We start from the raw sequence: 20,523 nt of genomic DNA on the forward strand, positions 1-20,523 counted from the left end.
TCTTCTTTTTGAGATTTTGTGGTCTGATTTTAATCTATTTAGCATCTATGCTGTATACAGAGTGCTAAGGCTCTAAGTGTGTTTTTGTGAGACAGCAAGCTCACTTTTTGCAAAACTGAAGTATGTTACATCTTCATAGTTGCTTTTGTGAGTCCAGCTTTTGTTTGGTAAGTTACATTAAAAAAAACAACAATATAGCCCCACCTCCCATTAGTACAAAGTGTCTTTTAAGTCTATAGTGACCTGATTTTGTGATTCCCTTCTGGCATGAATCTCAGGTCATATAACCATATAACTTTAGCAGCATAAATCATTACAAAGGCACCTTTTTTTTAGTCCTGGTAGACATTAGCACTCTTCTAGGCCAGTATATTTCCCCAATCCTCTAACATTTCTTAAGCATTTAAATTTGTAGGTATGGTCTCCTCAGTCAGCTATTTTTAATATCCATGGCCATGGGTTTTTTGTGCCTACTGATTTTAAAATGTTTGTTCTGAGTAGATTTTGTTCAATCTTGGCTTCATTAGCATTGGACTGAAAAATAGTTCATCTCGTTGTTATGAGAGTACATAATTTTCCATTTCTCCTGAAACAGAATAATTTTGGAGACCTATGCCTTTCATACACTGTGAGCAGCTGCATCATCATGTAGTGTGTGATAAGGCATCATAGTTGAGATTTCATCTGGTTTTGAACAACTGGTACACCTTATTTCCTTAGCTTTGTTTAGTCAGTGTTCTTTGCTCCCTGAAAAATCTTTAGTCTTGCCACTGAGCCATAGTGGCTTAGAGGTCCCCCTTCACCTTGGACTCTCTTACTGCTGATTAAATGACCACCACACTGAGGAGTAACAATTTCTTTAACTCTTATTATTGCTTTTTAATTTTTTTGCTATTATCTATATGTATCAGTAGCTTGAGGAACTTGAATTCAGGAATTTTTATATATACTGGAAGCGTGGGTTCAAATTCATATCCTGACCATGCTCAGGTAGGGACTTTGTGAAGAAATGAGATATTATGAAAACATTACATAAAGTTGTGCCTCATGCACTGTTAGGACAACATTTTAAAAAGTAGTTGCTTGGTATCCTGTTGTAGTGTTTGCTCAGCTTTTAAGTAAGAAGTTGAAACTGCTCTATTCAGACTTCTTAGACATCTTGATCTGTCACCATTGTACTCAGTCTTCTCCTGAACTGGAAACTACACTTCTGGTCAAGAAAACAACAGGCCTGTAAGTATGGAGCCTGTATCAGACAAATTAGTAGAAACTATGGTAAAGAACAGGACTGTTGGACTCCTGAATTAATATGGTCTACATGAGAAGACTCAACATGGCTTTTGTAAAAGGAGGCTCTGCCTCATGCAATTCCTGGATCACTACATAGGCTGTCTTGATGTCCGTGCTTGATCAGCTTGTTCATCCAGAGAACCTGAGCCAGGACATTTACTGCTTTGCTTTGTGTTGTCTTCTGAACCCAAGCTAAGTTCTTTGGTCATATTCTACCTAATCCCAGACTCGTACCACTCATCATATATCCTGAGGGAAACTGCTGCTATCGGGTGCTCTGCAGGTCATCATCATTGCGTAGATCTGCAAAGGGCTTGACAAAGCAGCATGAGTGTAATGGAGTAGCATAACTGTTTGCTAGTTGCTGGCATCATTAGCTGCATAACCTTCCAGCTGCCAGATCTTCAGCTCTTGGACTTCACTGCAGTAGGCATCTATGTATTGTTGGTTTTTTTCCCCCTAACCTGCAGGCAATAGTAAATGAAGCCCTAGGAGCAAAGGCTGTGAGAGCAATGTATGTGAGCGCTGAGCTGTATAGACTTTTTCAAAATAATTCTTCAGAACTCTAGCCATTTGCTGTCCTGTATATTTGTTGATACACTTGATTCTTCCCTGATATCTTGTAGTTCTTTGGTTGGCTTTTCTTTCTTTGGAGGAGAGATTTTTTTTTTAAGCCTCCATCTCTTATGAAACAAATAAGTTTGGCTGTAGCAGATATGAATAACTGTGTTCATCAAAGCCTCTTGCATGGCTCTTCCATGCAAATTCATCTCAAAACAGTCTTTCAGGTACTGAGCATCCTCTAGAAGAATAGAATTGTCAGTCAAAGGATCTGAGGAGGCAGAAGCTGAGAACCAAATGTATTGGTTCTGATTTGTCCCTGGGTGGGAAAAAGGGGATACATGTCCTTTCAGCATTACTGAGGTGTGCAGCATTACTGAGCTGTGACTAGACTGATTGATGGTGACAGTTCATGAGTTCCAAAAATAGTTTCTGTGTGCTGAAGGTCAAGGTCCTCTTTCATTCAGGCTGGGGGTGAGCCTGGCTGTTGGCAGAAAATACAGATCTTGCTTACGGGGCCTTGCAACGGGTTATGGGTTGGAGACACAGGCAGACTGAGGGGTGGGAGAGTTTTGTGCTGCCCTTCTCTGAGCCAGTGCTGCTGTGGGGAGGTGTGAGGCACGGTGCCTGGTGATCTTAGCAGAAGGCACTGCAGCAAGGTTGGGCAGCAGAAATGTTTGCTCTGGGAAATTCTGAATGCAAAGATCAGCAGCTTTGAGCTGAGGGACTGCTGAGTCCCTATGGACTTAGGACTGTTTGTCTCAAATACTGAGTGAGATTTCAGAGTGAGGCTGCCAAGAGATGTCCCAAGCTAAGCTGTTATTACGTTAATCAATGTCAGAGTAGGAGGTCATGTGTGATGCAGGCTGGGGGACCTAACCTCCTCTCCTAGAGGGAAGAAGTTATGGACAAGCAGGGTCATAATTATTGCCCTGTTCCTGTGGAGGGGTCATTCTTACATGTGCTGTTATGCCCTCGTTATGTCCTAAGATGTGGTGGCACAGCTGGAGCTATCCTGACTTGTCCCCTGGAAGTGGTGAAGACACGTCTACAGTCATCCCAACTGACACTGCGGCCCCTGTGCCTCTCAGAGATACAACTGCCGGGGATGAGTGTGAGGCTGATGAACCCCACTCCACCATCTCCTGGAGTGATCAAATTGCTGAGGTGAGTAGGATAGGGCAGTGTGCGTGTTAGCACAAGGAAGGTGAAGGTTTGGCCATCAGGTGGAGAAAAATGGCAGAAAGGGGTAGGGGGGGGAGAGAGAGAGATATGGAAATACCATTTGAGCTGAGGCTCTGGAAACTGCAAGCGCCGTAGAAGTTTCATCAGAACACAGGTACGTCTATTTCTCACAGTTGATCCATGCTTTGAACTCTGAGTCTGCAAGGCAGCTTTTGGGACTGTGAGAAATTTCTCAGCTTGTGGTTTGATGAGACCCAGAGTGATGGTGTCAGCAAGAATAGGAAGAAATGACTGAAGGAGAGAGAAGTGGTTGGAGAGAAAATGAGAGTAGGGCAGAAAAAGGATAACACAGGAGATGATGAGAGAATGCTACAAGAAGTACTGAATAACAAAGAATGAGGAGGAACAGGAGAGCTCCCAGCTTAGTTATTCTGCTGACTTCTCTGTTCATTTCCTTCTGTAGGGCCATTCTTGAGAAGGAAGGCATGCGATCCCTGTTCCGAGGTCTGGGTCCAAACCTTGTTGGGGTTGCTCCTTCTCGGTGAGTACTAATCCCTAAGGATAGGTCATGCTGTACACTTTTTAAAGGGCCTGCATGACAGCTGTTGCTCTACATTCTGAAAACAATCTGGGCCTTGTGCTCATTGTGCCACAGGACCCCTTCACACAGACCATTTTCTGATCATAGCTCTAAGATGAGATTATTACTGTGGGCCTAGTATAAATGGTATCTGATGTCACATTAGGCAAACCAGCGCTGGGAGTAAGAAAAATTGGAGTGAGACCATGCAGCAGCACTGTCTCTGCTCCTCATAGGTGAGCTTCTGTATTTCTATAACCTCTTCTGTATTTCTTTCCAACCAGGGCTATATATTTTGCTGCCTATTCTGGTGTTAAGGAGAGGCTCAATGCTGTCCTTGCACCGGAGTCCAAGAAAGTACACATGCTATCAGCAGCCTGTGCAGGTAAGCCTGTTCTGTCTCAAATCAGGGCCAAGGGGTCCTTCTGTCTCTAAGTGTAAACGGGCTTAATTCCTTCCCCATTGCTGCTCCCATCAGTCCTGCTCTCTTAAGTTTTCTCCTTCCACGCCTGAAGCAGTGAGTTCCTTGGGTAACCAAAATGTTTTCTCACTCTTTGTTCTTCTTAGGCCCATCTCTTCAAGTCATGGATCTAGTCTATACCCCTTCAGCTGATACCAGGAAAAGAGCTCTATTCAGCTGTGAGAGGGGCAGTGTGTAATTTAGACCACTCATAGAATCATTTCTCTTGATATATCCCAGTTCTCTAACAAATGCTTCCACACTTGCAAGTCTAGCCTGTTGTTTCTTGCCTCTTGGTAAGACCAGGGCTTGTAGCCAAGTTCTGTTGGAGGCAGAGGAGCTAATTGCCACTAGACAAAGGCTGGAATGGGGGAGGAGGAGAATCAAATAGTCTGCCCTAAATGTCTCTTGTCCCATGGGAGCTCAAGGTCATTCTCAAATTGCAAATGCGTGCAGCTTGCCAAGCAAGATTCAGAGAGCTGGTGGATGAACACCTCCTCACAAACTATCAGTGTGATCCTGGTGCTCATGACTGTCTTCCTTTTCTGTTCTTTAGGCATTACCTCTTCCACGCTCACCAACCCTATCTGGTTAGTGAAAACCAGGATGCAGCTGGAAGCCAGGTAAGGCAGGCTAGCAATGCAGAGCCACTCTGTGTCAAATCAGGACTGGTTTGGGGGTAGGGTTCGGTAGGGATCTGTGACTTGCCATCAGAACATAGGTTTTCAAGGCATGCTGGGGAAGAGTCATACAGTTGTGTTCACAACAGCATTTTAGGTCATTAGAGCAGTATGCGTTCTAACCCTCCCTGCTTTTTACAGGGTGAAGGGGAAGATGGCCAGCAGTGCTCTCCAATGTGCCATGCATGTGTACCGCACTGAAGGCCTTCGTGGATTTTACCGTGGTATCACTGCCTCCTATGCTGGAGTGTCAGAGACCATCATACACTTTGTCATCTATGAAGCACTGAAACAGCAGCTGAGAAACAGCCGTCATTCCCTTTCCCCACCCCTCACACTTGCACCAAACAGCCATGATTTCTTTGGACTAATGGGAGCTGCTGCTGTCTCCAAAACATGTGCTTCATGCATTGCATATCCACACGGTGAGTGGGTCCACTCTTCTTGCTTCTGTTCCCCTCAATGGGAGATGCCATGCCTGTAGGATGAATCTGCTAATACCACTTCCCTTTTTGTCTCTCCAGAGGTCATTCGAACACGGTTGCGAGAAGAAGGGTCACGATACTGTTCCTTTATACAGACTCTGCAGCTTGTGGTTCATGAAGAGGGACCCTTGGCTTTATACCGAGGGCTCCTGGCTCACTTGATCCGCCAGATCCCAAACACAGCTATCATGATGGCTACCTATGAACTCATTGTACATTTAGCCTCTTCCACCTTGTAAGGACACTGTGGCACCTGGCTAAGGCTGCTGTAGAGATACAGGGACCTCATGGTCCTGAGACTTGGTCTTTTTCCATGCTCTGAGAGGTGGTGCTTTTCATCGCATACCAAAACTGGGTCAGGCATAGCATTCTGAGGTCGTAAGACTATTTTGTGGAAAGTTTTTGTCTCCAATGTGCACAATGTAGCCTTTCTTCTTTCTGGAGACTTGAATTATTCCAGTGCTTCAAGGTGTCAGGGCACTGGTTTGACAGTGCCTGCTGTAAGCTCCCTGTATGACACAAGGGCATGGAACTTACTGGGAGGGAGACAAAGGAGAAATCGTAAGAGTATCTTTAGACAGCCTTAGCAAGCTCACTTGTTCTGGAGCCAGTAACAGCCATATGTGGGCACAGTGGGCATGAAGACAGGCTAGAGCTGAGACATCTGAGAGAACTGCAGCAAGCGGAGATCTTGTGCTGAGACCTTTCATGCCCTCAGAGGGGCTCTTCCACTCTCACCTACTGTGCTTCCTTCCTGCAGGAGGATTTCTCAACCTTGGCTGCCAGCAAATGTCCTACTGCAGAATCTTCCTTTGGGTCCTTAACATGTTGCAGCCATTGCCCTGAGACGCGTCAGGCAGCTGACAGCCTCTTTTCATCTTGCAAGGTCTGAATACTCAGATCAAGTAGATAAAGGGAAGAAACACAACCTGCTACGAAGCACTACCTTAACAACTCATGCTACTGGACTCATAGCCATGCTTTGACAGTATCTGTTGTGTTTCCATCCCCTCAATTCCCAACAGAAAGAGGAGGGCACCTCCTTCCCTCAGAAGTGCTGGGGCTGTTCTGCTACAAGCTGGAACCCCTGGTGTGAAAAATACTCTTTTATGCTGGTAAAGAAAGTGGATCACATGAAAAGATGGATGAAGCCTGTTTCAATTGATGATACACTAAGTGTATGGGAAAAGCCTTACTTTTTTTCTGTAATCAAGAATTCAGTCTACTGCATGTGTTACACTTTCCTGTGACAGGCTCAGATGCCTTCTGTTCCTTTGTGGGTTCCTAGCCCCGTGTCCTGGGGAGGGCTAGTCTGTTTACAGAGTATTTTGACTCTCAGAAAGGAAGGGGAGTAGAGTCAGGGGTGATGTGTTTTTCTTGTTCCAACACATACACTAAAAAATGTAACCCTTCCCCAAGATAAGGCAGTAATTTCAGTAAATACATGCTCTGGACAATCTCCAGTCTCACATTAGAAGCTACACTGACTATTCCTTTCCCTGCTTGTAGGGGAAAAACTGCAGAAGCCCTGAACATTTTATTTGAAATCCATTTATTTTAAAATCCACTTTGTTTCCTCATCCTTCTTACCTTCATTCATTTAGTTTAGGAGTATCGACAATGTTACAAAGCGACACAAGCTGCAGTGGTTGTTTTTTTTTTTTTTTGCATGAAACAAGAATAAACCTCAAACGACAACATTGAAAAAATATACAATATATATATAATATCTGGGGAGAGGTTGTGATAGACCCCACTCTGAGCCCAATGGCTGGCTCCTCCTTCCAAATTTCTGTTCTTTCCAAGCACCTCCTTATCATGGTTTGAACTGTGCCACTGTCATGTGCAAGTGCCCTAACACATGTTTCTATAGAGCCAGATGGGGGTTCAGTAATGTGGAGAATGTCCACAATGAGAATGGCAGAAGATGAAGGAACATGGGAGGCAGAAATGACAAATGAGGGAGGAGCGCATGTGTACACGGTGGAGGAAGGAAGAAGTTAAAAGTAAGACACCTCCTCCTTCCGTCCATATGTTGTGGGGGAATCCATTGGACTGGTGTTTTAAAGCTCCTAGTAGTGGTGAGAGCCATCGCTTTTGCCAATGATGTGTCGGTCATCCACGTCATTGCTGTCTGGGGAGTCGGGTGTCTCCGAGTCTGTGCTGTCATCTCCGTCTTCCATGCCCTCACTAGCTCTGCCCTCGCCGCTTTCTGCTGCCCTCTCCTGGCAGCTCTGGTAGGACTGGGGAGGTGAGACATGGGGTCAGGGGAAGGATCTGGCAACCCAGCTGCCCGCCCAGCCCCAGCCACTGTGGCTGCTCCTCACCTCCATGGGGTTGACTGTGATGGTGAGGGCTGAGTCATCCCAGAACATGTCGCTCTCTTTGCCTCGGGTGCTTGTGTGCCCCCCTTCAGCAGCCCCAGGGACCTCTTGCCCCACTCCCCGCCGGTGCAGGGAGTGGATGCGCAGGATGCCAAGGATCACCATGACTGCCAGGAAGCCCACACATACTACAATGATGACAGTGGCAGCACTGGGAACCACTTTGAAGAAAGAAAATGAGAAGGTGTGGTTAGAGTCTGTAACAGAAACATGCATTTCCAACCCGACCTGCAGGAACTGGGGTTCCTGGGCAGAGCTTGGGTTTTTGGTATGCACAGGAACACGTCCTGACTTTGCTGCTGCTGTGGCCACAGGCAGTTCCTGCCTTCAACTGCTGTATTTTCACTTGAGACCTGCATGGTTCTCTAGAATGCCTAGGTCCAGGCGTTCTCTGATGTCAGCCTGGCCTGTAGATTCTGCACATCTTTAGCTATAGAAATTGCCAGAATATGTTACATAGCAGCCATTGGTATCCCCCTCATGGGAGAGAGAAATATGTGCTGGGGAGAGCCTCTAAGAATATGAGGATGATTTTCAGAGGGTGTGATTTCAGTGCAAGCAGTAGACAAAGAAGGAAGCCAAAAGAAGTCTGGTTTGCACATGGGGCAGAGTTGAGGGCTGTGATGGCCTTCTAATTAGTGCCATCGTCAAAGCCTGGCTTCTCCACAGAAGAAAACTTCATCTAACTTCATCTAAAAATTCATCTAAGACCCTTAGCCCAACCCCCACCCCTTTTTTCTAGGCCTGTGGGCTGAGCCTTGACTCCTCAGATAACCCCTTTCACTGCAAAATCTACCCAGGCCCTGCGTGGATTTGTTCTGGGTGGTTCTGTACAGCAGGGACAGCTTTTCCTTTTCTGCTGTCATCAGGCAAAGCCTGGTGGCGTGGGAAACAAAGGCTGTTTTTTGGTGCTTTCCCAGTACATATGTAGGCTGTCCCTGCAGTGGCTCAGTGCCAGCTGCAGGACTGGACCAGCTTGGGATCAGCTGCTTGCAAGAAGCTGCAGCAAAAGCTAGCACCAAAGGTGCCTTCCATTTGTTCCCTACAAGGGGGGTCCAAAACCAACACAGGTTCTCTGTAACAGTCCTAGAGCTTTCACGGCCTAGAAGGAGCCAAATGGACTGTGGTCACACTTGTGGCACAGGGCTGCCAGCATAAACCAACAAATCTAAACTCTAGTCTAGCTTTCAGGCCACTCTCCTCTGTTCTGGGGGGCAAGAATCCTCCTCTTGTCTGTGTGGTGCTGTCTCCTGTATTTTTCTGCCCTGCTGACTACCACCTAGTCCCATCTCTTTTTTTTAGAGCAGGGGCAGTCTTGATTCTCTTGTTTCTCTCCTGCTGTTGAAGCTTCTTTCTGAAATTACATTACGCAAGCCTGCATAACACCTTTGCAAGGTGTATGAGTGAAATCATACCAGCTTACAGTTGTTCTTTTTAGATCTTCACGGGTATAAATTCCAGACTGCTTCTACATCAAGAAAACAACGCACCAGAAAAGGAGGATTGTTGCACCAAGGTCTAAAAACACAATTTCACACAGACTGCAGTGCATTTGCTAATGACAAGTGGGACAGGATAATGAGAACTTGATAACATGGGTATAGGGAGCCTGAAAGGAATCCTCTGCTATAGATTCTATCAGGATATCAGAAAATCAGCATCCTGACCTAAAGGAATAAACCCAAAAGATAGTGTTACATACTTGGGTTGTTATGGGTGCTTGCCAAACTATGCCCAGATAGCTCTGGGGGTAAATGATGGCCTTGGTGCATAAACTGCTGGGAACTCAGAATATGGTTAGGATGAGCAGCTCGGTTCATCTTGTGAAGGACATTCACCTGCAGAAAGACCAGAGTGAGAGAGACTCAGCCCTGTGTTCATGGTACATTCTACATTGTGTGCATTCCCATCCACCATGCCCTCTCCATGCCTACACTTATTATGTGCATGTACTGATCTTGTACCTCAACAGTAAACTCATTGCTGGAGTAGCGTCCATTCATCTCAGTGCAGGACAGGTGAAATTTCCTTTCATAAAGAGCAGCGCCATGGCTGATACGGTATGAGACCTGGCGTAGTATTTCCTCATAAACTGCAATGCTCTCCACGCCTAAGACGAGAAAAGAGATTTGGTGTGAGGTAAGGAAATCTTGCCTCAAAGTTATCTGGCAGCATAACACTGTAGCAACTAGGAGCTGTAGAGGAATCCAAGGCAATGCTGGATTCATTAGTTTTAGGAAGGGAGCAGAGATGGAGCTGGCTGCAAAGGACCTGATGAAATCCCTGCTTGCATTGCTAAAACAAGTGGAAGGGAAGGAAGGATCAAGAGCAACAGCCCTGTTAAGTTCTGGAGAGTACAATAGAGCTGTACCAGTCCACAGCCTGTGGGATCTGCTGTCCCCAAGTCATGTCATGCAAAATGCTGCTGGCACCTGAGAACACCAAATCCCAAGGAGTGAGTCGGGAGGAGTGATACAAGCCTGGCTGAGAGCTCAGATATCATGCCTTTCAGTACTGTGTGCTGAGAGAGGAGCCCAAGGAAATGGCCTGGGACTTCCAAAAGCCAGGAGTTCAAAAAATGGTTACATCTCAGAGTCTCACAAAGTACACCAATACATCTCTAACACCGGCTTAAGTGCTTCTCCCAGCGATGCCTGCCAGGCAGTGAGAGAGGCCAAGATAGCTGTAGCCAAGGAGAGGACATACCTGTGATGGTCAGGTAGGCAGAAGTGTTAACGAGCTCCAGGCCCCGCTGCTGCAGCAGCGCCCCATCCAGGAGCAGATACTCCCTCTCTGGGTCCAAGTCATCTCCTACCAATGATATCTCGCAGCCATCCAGGTTGTGCACAATCTCATCTGACATTCGTGTGTCTGTCACTGAGAAGCAAACAGAAAGAAGACAGGGCCATATATCCAGACAGCCATCAGTGAAGGCAGGAGTTACTCAGAGGTACCCACTTACTTAGAAGTACTCACATCATATGTAATGACTTTTCTTTCTCTGGCTAGCACTGACCTTGAGTAAAATCACTGTCAGTCTAATTACTTGTTGGGGGAGTCCCCCTGGTTCTAATGACATTATTTATGCACATAATAAAGTCACTTTATTTTGGAACAGCATACTATTATCAGACTGGTTTATGACAACACATCTTGGCTTGTAAGGACTCTGTTGACAATGAGAATGTGCAAATTAGGAACAACTCTATCACACATTCCCAGACCCTGAGCGCTTTTGAAAGTTTTCCCCTGTCTCAGGACTGCTGGTTACCATGGTTGAGATCTTATCATCTGCTTTAAAATGGCAAACACATTCAATGACTAACTGCTTTCAGCAGGGCTAAGACCAACCTGCTCTAAGTCAAGAAACTCATCATTGTACAAGGAAAGGCAAAGCTGCTAAACAGAAAACTATGGGAAAAAATCCCATTACCAGAAGAGATACGAAAGAAGTGAAAGGACATGTAGAGCACAGAGTCCAGAGATTTAATCTGAGGATGATGGAGAGAAATTGAGTGACAAGATATTATACAGTGTGAGGAACCTGACTGGGCAATTCACAGGAATAAGTGATGGAGGAGGAGATGGGAGGGGTAAAGAAATAAGGAAAGCAGGAGAGAAGGAAGCAGGAGGAGACTGAGTAAGTGCCTGAGTGGAGAGGGTAACAGGCAGAACATCCATCCAGTGCTAGATTCAATAAAGAGAAATTTAGGTAAAATGTAAAAGGGATTAGGAATGAGCAGCCTGGGAAAGAAGGAGGAGAGATGAGGCAAAGGAATTGGGTGGATAGAAAAAGTACAGGGAGGAGCAGAAAGGCATAAGAACCGATTAGCCTACATATTGACAGACAATGTGCCTTGCTTCTGTATTTGTAAACTCCCTCCCATTTCATGTGTAATGAGGGACTCTACTTCCTCTGCAGGACAGGAGCTCTTGTGGGACTTTCCAGTCTGTCTTTTATACCTCACCCTGTACTCCACTCACCAGTACCATGCCAATTTTCATCCTTCTTGGCCTCCACCTGGTGAGAAATAGAGCAGGTGATCTGGAGGTTGGGGAACAGGGGGATCCCATCAGGAGCCTCAAAGTCTGATGCAGGATGAGCAAAATGGGTATTGCCACTCAATAGTATCTGGGGGGCATCAGGCTGTAGCACCACAACATAACCTTCCACATCAGGAATGGAGACACAGGACTCTTCACTGAAACATCTGAAGGAGAGCAGTAGAAAGCATTAGTTGGCCCAGGCTTCCAACAGCAACATTGTAAATGAACACCTCCTGCCCATTACTGCCAGTGAAGGGAATATCATTTTTCTGGTAGTCTTCCTAAAGCTTCCCTATAGCCTGCTGTGCAAGACAGAGAAGTTTGATAGGAATGACATCACTGGGTTTCAGGTGACTTGGTCACATCCACAAACCACAGACAAAATTAAAACCAGCCCACATGTATGAAACACCATGAGTGAAGGTAGAAATTCTGCTATCTGCATAGACCCCAGGACCCAGTATTACAGTATCCATTTGGATATTGGATACTTTAATTTATTTTCAGGAAGACTTTTACACATAGCAAGACCATCAATTAGAATTAAAATACAAGATGAGAGAGTGTACTTTTAGTCAAAACAGAAGTAACCTTCTAGCTGAAGTTAGCCAGAGGTGCTGCTTTGTCCACTCACTTGACAGTAGTGGTGAGTCTGAGTGGCCGGACTCCAGGGGTAGCAAAGCGCAGTGAATTCATGTAAGCCACATGCTGGATTGCATGGTTGAAGGTTTCCACATCGTCACCCTCCAAGGTGAGCAGGGACTGAGAGGGGTTCACATGAACCTACAGGTGGAAGAGAAGAAAATACTCAGAGTTCCCTGGCAAATGCCAAGAGTTCACGCTGAGACACACAAAGGAGAAAGGTGGGGAGTTGTCTGAGGTGGGGGAGCAGGCAAAGTCCTGGGAAGCAAGGCTGGGGAGGAGAGTAGTGGAGACCCATGCAAGCTGGACAGATGGGCATACCTTCATCCCTTTGCCCAGACTGTCGAAGTCACTGTAATCAAGCCCCTCACGGCAGGCATACAGGCATTCAATAACCTCCCGGCTCTCCAAGCTACCAGGGCGCACAGTGAAGCCAGCCAAGTAACCATGGAAGTAGTGGTGTATCGACAGAGGATCTCCTGAGGGGAACATGGGAGGTGGAGGGTGTGAGAGACATGGTGAGGAAGAGAGCAAAAACAATAAAAGCAACAGTGTGAGGGACATACAGATGTTAAGGGAGGTACAGAGAGACAGAAAGGTGCATGGGTCATGGAAAAGCCAAGACAACAAAAGCAACAGTGTGAGGGACATAGAGATGTTAAAGGAGGTAGAGAGAGACAGAGAGGTGCACAGGAGATGGAAAAGCAAAGATAACAAGAAGACAGGGGATGCTTAAGGGATGGAGGTGACAATTTTTTGAATTCCAGATGGGAGAAAGCAAGAAAAACAGACCAACAGAGACTAGGGCAGTGAACGGTGGGTAGTGTAGAGAAGTTTCTGCCAAACTACTGAATGCCAGATGGAAACAATTTCTTGTCCCCTTCTCACTCTGCTTCCTGTGAGGTATTTTAAAAGAAACTATATGTTCCATAGATAGATAGGGATGAGGTGACATCTCCTGATGTCTCTAATGGCTATTGTGGTCTTCAGAGACCAGCTTTAATGATCAGGCATGAGGACCCTTTCTCCACATGAAAAGCATACTCCATCTCTCAAAGCAGGCTGTAGTCCTCCTATCAGCCTTTTCATGCTCCACAGATACCAAGGACCAATCTGCCACATAAGAGGTTTCCTTCTGAGATGGTGAGAGGTGGCAGGACAGGATTGGGGGAACTGTATGAGGAAGGCACCACGCAAGAAGTGGTAGTCATGCACGGTGAAGAAAACCATCTTCTTTCTTTTCCCTACCTTGGACAATATCAGTGGAGTTCTCGTTTCCTTTGATTTTCTCTTTGTTTTTCTCCTCTGCAAAAGGGAGAACATTCAGACAAGCAGTAAGGCATTGGAAGACAGTAGTTACAAGGTCAAGCAAGTATATATACAAGTGCCTGTATTGGCCAGTCCAAAAGAACAACTTTGGAGTCATCTGCCAAGCAGTGCACCCTTCAACCCTAGAGACAGCACATCACAGATGAAAGAGGGCAGAGTCCCTCTCATGAAGGGGTCGGTGAGACTATAGAATGAGTAACTGATACAAGGGAGAAAGTAGAGGGTTGGGATTTTTTTCTCCTTTCCCAATGATATCTATTTTAATTGATTCCTATTTATGGAACATGGTCCTAGCCATGTTCACAATTAGCCATGTTCACAACACACCATGTTTTCAACATCCCTTTGAAACTCAGATGGTTCTAGGAGGGTGTCCCAAGCTGATTAATATTTGTTTGTTGCAAAAGGCCAATCAAGAGCACAGAGCTGTAGGAAAATCCCTGACTTGGGAGAAGCAGTACTACAGTAAAGATCTAATCTTGCTAGAAATTTCTGCTGGAGTGAAAGCAAGCAGCAGGCAAATTCCTTTAGTTCTGTCCTGCTTCAGTCTTGCAGGAGAACTGAAAGACCTGTGAAATCCAGCCTTACATCTCCACAGAATGGGTTTTAATCTGGTAGCAGCTTAAGTATGTTCCTAACCTGATCTTTGTCCTCCAACCCAATTCCTCTACAGAACTATTTGTGACTTCTTCATATAGACCCTCAAGACACAGAAATCCCCATCAAGACAACCAGCAGCACAAATAGTACTGCCTGTGCTCTGATGAAAAGCTTTGATAGAAACGCCAGCGCCTGAATGAGGTTCAGAGTTCCAACTCTCCTCTACCTGAAAGCTGGTTATCCATTGCATATTCTACACTGTTGTCCATGAAGCTGCCAATGACACTTGTCCCTAAGCTATTATTACTGTGGCCTGCTGACTTGGTCTGGAAGGAAGGAAGGAGCCACATTGGCTTTGGTGCCAAGGAGGAAATATGGCTGTAATGTGGTCTGCATCATTTGGTATTGGGTGGTGTTTCTTTCACCTCTTCAGGCTCTCCCTCCACTCTCGTTTCCCATATGGGAAGAGCATCGTTCAGGGACTGGGCACTCACCTGTCCAGCAGGCTCCAATCATGAGTGAGGGTTCCTGCCGTGGGGGGTGAATGAGGCCATTGTCGTGGATGAGGGCAGGATCATAAGAAACACCATCCACATAGAGTGTGACAGTGGGGAACTCCAGGTTGAGGGCATAATGGTGCCATTCATCATCGCAGACCTACAGCAGATAGCAGAGGAATGGATCAGCAGAGGGCAGAAGCAGAAGGGACACGGGGAAAACGCAAATGCTTCCTCACCTGCTCAAGCTTCCAGAGGAATTTCACAGGCCTTGCACTTTCCAGCAATGGCCAGTAGAGGAAAGCAATCCGGCAGCCGTGCACAGCCAGAGAGTAATGCGAGTAGCCATCCTCTGCCAGGGACAAGCACAGGGAGTTACATATCACACCTCAGAGCGGTCTCACCAGGTAGAGCCCAGAAGCACATGCTAGCCTGCACGACTGGCACTCAGCACCGCGTGCTCACAACAGGCTTGACTGGTCCCAGAAAAAGTGACACCTGATGAAGCTGTGTTCCTAAGGAGGAACCTCTGCCGAGGTCCCACTTGGGAACACAAGAGATTTCCTGCTGCGGGAACAATCCCTTCTAACAAGTTAGAGGCCATGGGCAGAAGTGTCACCACCCCAGGAAAAGCGTCTCACCACTCTGCACTGTATTGCAGATCACTGTCTCCTCTTCCCGCCTGCCTTTGCCAGGCACCACGGCATGCTTCATCCATACAGACAGAGTGAAGTGGTCACTCAGTCCCTCATGGGCATTTGGCCCGTTCACCACAGGCACCTGGGCAGCCTGGCTGCCATTGAACCAGTAGATGAGGCTGCTGTCCTGGCTGTAGTGCACTGAGAGCCGCGCAGTCCAGTTCGCCATGGGGCTAGGCACTGGCAGCAGGTCAATCTCTCCTGAGGCAGCACCTACCGAGAAGGGAAGGAGTCAGGAATGTCAGCACTGGAGAATAAGGAGCCTGAGAACTAGGGTACAGACGAAGAGGGTGCAAGAGGGCTCGTTGTAACATCCCAGAGCACAAGGAGAGGAAGAGTTGCCTATAGACCTTCTCCTATCTGGAGAAGGATGGTGACTTTTCCATCTGTGCTGAGGGAAGTCCCACAGATTCTGTGTACTGGGGCAATACACAGAAGCCTCTGGCTTCCTGGCAAGGAAAGCACAGGGACCCCCTTGTAAATACAGGCAGGGTGCCCACTGACCCCCAATGCAGCATGGTGTCCTCCCATCCCCGCTGACCACAGCAGATGTGAGGAATGTGTCCCCCAGCATCTCTGCTGTGTGAGGCACCGAGCTACCACCGTGAACCCCTCCAAGGGAAGGGGCAGGGTGCTGTGCCAAAGCTGCCCTTGGCCCAGGAAAGAATCAATTCACCGCAGAGTTTGCGTAGTGACTTCTCAGAGTAGTTATCCCGGTCACAGCCCTTGGCCACATGGTTTGTCTGCAGCTCCACTGTGGCCTGGATGTTCCACAGGGGCTCATCACAGGTCTCCAGGTGAATGCTGGGGAAGAGCGCAAGGCTGCCTGCACCCGGGGTGTACTCAATCCTCTTGTTCCAGCCTAATGAAGAAGAGTGAAGGAGAGAGGTTAGGTCCTGTCAAGGACCGAAGGCCAGAACATTTGGCACATACACAAGTGGACTAGTCCAGAAACAGAGATTTTTGGCACTTTCCATGTTGAAAAGACAACTTTATGCAGCTGGCATCAGTGCAAGGGAAGATTTCCTAGAAGCACAGAGTCCAAATTCTCATCTTCTACAGCCAGTGCTCCTTGGATTGTCAACCTCTCTTATCAGGCAGAGCAGATATTTAGCTGTGTTGATTTCCCCATAATTCTATTGACTAAGATGAACCTGTAGGCGTACAACACCTCTGGAAAAGCCAAATATCCTCAAGATAAGCAGCCCCAAAAATAATCTATGTGAATACAGTCTATGAGCCTTATCAAATACACAGTAGTTCCAGTAATACAAGGAATGATTTTCCAATGTTAGAATTGACTTTCAGTGGCTTTGCAACAGACTGAGATGTCTGTTGCATCCCCTTTGATGGGACTGATGGGTTGGTGCTATGGGCATACAAATTTATAAGTGTATATACAAACATTTGCAATGAGTAGGACTAAATATTAGTTCAGGAAAAGCAAAGGGAAGACATAACTGTGTTTGGAGGTTTCATACCCTGCCAGCTGGGCTTGCAGGTGGGTTTCACCTGGATTTCCACTTCAGCATCATCAGAAGCCCGCTTCTTTCCACAGTCATAGGCTGTCACTGTGAATTTGTAGAGGTGATCTCCACTGTACTGCAGCTTCTCTGTGTTCTCAATGTTCCCTGGTTAGCAAAACAAAGAGATCAAGGGAGGGAAGACAGTCTCCCCAAAGATATTCCTTCTAGAAATTACTCTTATTTTTGATCAACTACAAAAACAACCAAAAAGGCATTGAGTGTCCCATCCCCAGTGCCACTCTGTAGCAAGCTATAGCATCCCACAAAATGGTTGCTGTGTCTCTGCACCAGGAGAGATGGATCAGCAGTGCTAGAAAATTCATACAGTACAGGTCTGCCAGCAAATGGGACTGGCAGATGGGGAGCAAAGCAGGAAAGGGGGTGACGTGCTTATGGTAGGTGCGGATTCTTACCGTCATTGTCAATCAGAAAGGGAATATTGGGGGTCAGGATCTCATAGTAGCAGATCTGGCTGTACTGTGGCGAGCAGTCTCCATCAATGGCCTCCACATGTAAGATGCGGTCATACAGCTTTCCCTCAGTCACTGCCACACGATACAACTTTTCCACAAAGACAGGAGCAAACTCATTCACATCATTTACTCGAACGTGCACTGTGGCCCTGATGCAGAGAGACATCAATAAGAACTGATCAGATGATTAGGAGCCATACACCACCTAAATTTCAGTGTAAGAAGTCACTCCCCTGAAGTGCACCGGTCTGATTTCCAGCCATCAAAAGCGAGGACAAGGAAAGAGACCTCGGTTCCAGCACACCAGTATGGGTACACAGGAGTTGGACAACGGTTTCCCACCCCAGAGAAAGAGCAAAAGGAATGATAATGTAATCTGGACCTCCTGTCTATATGCAGTAACATAAAACACCACCCTTAGACACAACTATCAAGCAGCCATCATTTCTAGTGTATTCACTCATGTGACTCAGTGAACATTTCTCTTTGGGTCTTATTAACATGTTGAGTTATAGTATCAAGGCTAGAAAAATACTGGCTAAAGGAAGTGTGCTCACAGAAATTTGTATTTGTGTTTCTGCGACATTTTGTAACACGCAGCAATGACTGCATGGACTTACTTGTGTGATTTCTTGGTATTTGCTCCATCAGGTCCCTCTCCACAGTCATAAGCCTGGATGGTGAATGTGTGCTCCTTATGTGCTTCGCAATCCACTGGTTCCTTGGCCCGGATCAGCCCCTCTCCTGTAGCTTTGTCCAGGATCACAGCTTCAAAAGGTACCCCGGCCCCATGGATCCTGAAGCCACAGATTTCACCTGGTACCCACAAAGGCAGAGAGGAAGGGGAGAAAGGAAAGGACTGAGGAGAGCACATTATGGCCCCTGCTTCCCTCTCCCATGTTTTCTTCCTTTCTAACTAACACTCTCCTTTCTCCCTCATTATTACCTCTCATTTCGAGCAATTTTTGGTTCCCTAGGAGGTTCCTCCCACCATCTTTTACAGCCATTAATGGTGTAATTGCCCTCTACTGGAGACTACTCCCATGGCAAGGAGTCTTGACCAGCATCAAGAAAGATTAGAGGTTACAAAGCTCGAGCTAGATTTATTAGTGCTACACAGCCACAGTATTGGGGGAGCACCTTATTTCTCCTGTGCATCCCTCAGGGAGCTAAAACAGGCCATGTATTGCAGATAGACAGCCAAAGCATGAAGATCCATGATGTCTCATCCACCCACTCACGCAGGATGTGCACAGTACTGCAGGGAACTGCAGATACAGTCACCTAAATCCTAAAGTTCAGCTCACAGGGACCACTTTTCCTCTCCCAAAGCTGAGGGAGAATGCGCAAAGAAGCTCCAGTCACAGCCTAAGCAAGCAGCAGGCATACAACCCTTGTAAAGCCTCATCTGTAGTTTCAGGGATTTGTGCTTTCTGTGAGGGGATGTAGCACTGCCAACGAAGTGTGCCCTACCAGCTTCCTTCAGTGCTAACAGACACAGAGCTGTGCATGTGATCTTTGGAAATAGCTGGACTGCGTCAAAAAGTAGCTGGCTCCACCCTCAATTTCTCTCCCGAAGGGAAACAAATTACAGCATCCTACATCAAGCTGTGCCCAAATTGCCTCCAGACCTCACTGAGGACCTCCTCCAGAATAAGGTTTGGAGGTGGTCATTTCTTGGAGAGAGCTAGAATCCAACACAGGGATGAATGTCACCCTGTCTCTGCCTCTTCAGAGGTCTCTCCCTGCCTCCCACCCTTCCCAAAGCTGTTACCTACCTACCTGCATAGCGCAGTGGAGCATCTTTGTCCAGTGCAAATAGCGGTGGGTTGAGCAGGACTGTGTTGTCATTCTCCATGATGATGCCCTGATACTCAGCTTCAATCCAGGGTTTGTGCTTATTTGCTGAGGTGGGTTTGGCGTAAGGGATGGAGCACAAGAATGTATTAGCCACCAATGACAGATTCAGTAGGAAAAGAGCAGAATATCATCCAGTGGCAGGTAACAACCACCCCTCCCCACCTTCTTCTCTGGAAATAAAGAAGTCTATTTTAGAATGGGAGGAAGAAGTAATCTTTCTTTAGTTCCACTGTACATGGCTCTTGGGAGACCTCATCAGAAACAATGTGTTCCTTCTGGCCTCCTCATTATGTTCTGATTAGAAATATGTGGAGAGGCATCTGGGTGCCCAGGAAAGCTGGAGCCGTTTTTAAAAAAAAAATGAAATCAAGAGGCAGAAGTAGCCCAATTCTGGAGACAGATTCCAAATGCTAAATCCTTTAGCTCACTGAAGCCATAATTAAAGGATCCAGGATACATCTTCCCTTGGGGTATTCCCAGGGGACGAGTCTTGCATGCAGCCATTACCACTTATGCCTCATATCCTCTGGACTAAGGCCCAAGATCTATACACATGTACTCAGACTGACTTTATCAGTCATACTACATGTGTAATAACCTACTCTGAGAGTCCTTTGCTTCTTCCTTCCCCACTCCATGGCGAGCACCATATTCCCTTGGCCCCTCCTTGCTAATCCCGTTGGCTGGAGCCCAGCCAGGCTTGGCATGGAGGCAGCAGCCAGCAGGAGTCTCTGAAAAATGTCACAGGCCCAGAAATAGCAAATTAATCTTTATCACACAGGCTCCAGGGCAGGGAAAAGGAGAAATAAAGGGGTTGGGGGGAGGGAAGGGGAGGGGAGAGGAGGGGAGAGAGAAGAAAAATCATTACAAATTAAAAACCCCTCCCCTGTGCCCATTCCCTGCCAAATGGGCCTCAGAGATTATATTACATGGCCTAGTTACAGCCCCCATTCCCAGATAATCCCCCACTCTCCCACCCCCTGGAGACCAAGATTTATTACAACCAAGCAATACTTTGAGCACAGCATGGCTCAGAGCTGGTGGGGAGTAGGATATAGAGCCTTTCCCTCAAGGGCACTACTTCTAGTATGCGAATTCATCCTCTGCAGCACAGTATCCTCTGAAACCATACCAGCATGGCATGATGTGTTGACTCAAAAGGGACAGTATCCCTTACCAAGCACTCCTGCAAATCGGGACCAGGGGATGCTGCCAGAGCCAGGTGG

The 20,523-nt window shown here is 46.8% G+C and overlaps 2 protein-coding genes across 2 annotated transcripts; one reads left to right on the forward strand and one right to left on the reverse strand.

Moving 5' to 3' along the window:
- Positions 1–2,037: 2,037 nt before the first annotated feature.
- On the forward strand, positions 2,038–5,480 carry LOC104627754 (solute carrier family 25 member 36-like). The gene is made up of 7 exons (XM_010296112.1): positions 2,038–2,078; positions 2,842–3,018; positions 3,500–3,577; positions 3,901–4,001; positions 4,633–4,699; positions 4,898–5,181; positions 5,281–5,480. The coding sequence occupies exons 1-7, from the start codon at positions 2,038–2,040 to the stop codon at positions 5,478–5,480; spliced, it is 948 nt and encodes a 315-aa protein (XP_010294414.1).
- Positions 5,481–7,313: 1,833 nt separating this feature from the next.
- On the reverse strand, positions 7,314–19,344 carry CLSTN3 (calsyntenin 3). Its single transcript, XM_010296113.1, has 17 exons — positions 19,220–19,344; positions 18,058–18,253; positions 17,378–17,586; positions 16,920–17,069; positions 16,115–16,300; positions 15,382–15,651; positions 14,980–15,092; positions 14,738–14,900; positions 13,563–13,619; positions 12,636–12,793; positions 12,307–12,455; positions 11,610–11,836; positions 10,332–10,496; positions 9,590–9,735; positions 9,328–9,463; positions 7,569–7,786; positions 7,314–7,484 (listed from the first exon to the last, which is right to left on the reverse strand). The coding sequence occupies exons 1-17, from the start codon at positions 19,293–19,295 to the stop codon at positions 7,314–7,316; spliced, it is 2,790 nt and encodes a 929-aa protein (XP_010294415.1). The 5' UTR covers positions 19,296–19,344.
- Positions 19,345–20,523: the final 1,179 nt, after the last annotated feature.

This window comes from Phaethon lepturus, unplaced genomic scaffold (assembly GCF_000687285.1).
Source record: "Phaethon lepturus isolate BGI_N335 unplaced genomic scaffold, ASM68728v1 scaffold55901, whole genome shotgun sequence".
NCBI lineage: Eukaryota > Metazoa > Chordata > Aves > Phaethontiformes > Phaethontidae > Phaethon > Phaethon lepturus.

Excerpts from the sequence above, each read along its gene's own strand:
- CLSTN3 (XM_010296113.1), bottom strand. The coding sequence starts at position 19,295 with ATGGAGAATGACAACACAGTCCTGCTCAACCCACCGCTATTTGCACTG. Across the intron at positions 10,497-11,609 it reads TGAAAATTGGCATGGTACTG|ACACACGAATGTCAGATGAG; the intron begins GTGAGTGGAGTA and ends TCTCAGTGACAG. Across the intron at positions 9,464-9,589 it reads GCAATGAGTTTACTGTTGAG|GTGAATGTCCTTCACAAGAT; the intron begins GTACAAGATCAG and ends GTCTTTCTGCAG.
- LOC104627754 (XM_010296112.1), top strand. The coding sequence starts at position 2,038 with ATGGCTCTTCCATGCAAATTCATCTCAAAACAGTCTTTCAG. Across the intron at positions 4,700-4,897 it reads AGGATGCAGCTGGAAGCCAG|GGTGAAGGGGAAGATGGCCA; the intron begins GTAAGGCAGGCT and ends TGCTTTTTACAG. Across the intron at positions 5,182-5,280 it reads ATGCATTGCATATCCACACG|AGGTCATTCGAACACGGTTG; the intron begins GTGAGTGGGTCC and ends TTGTCTCTCCAG.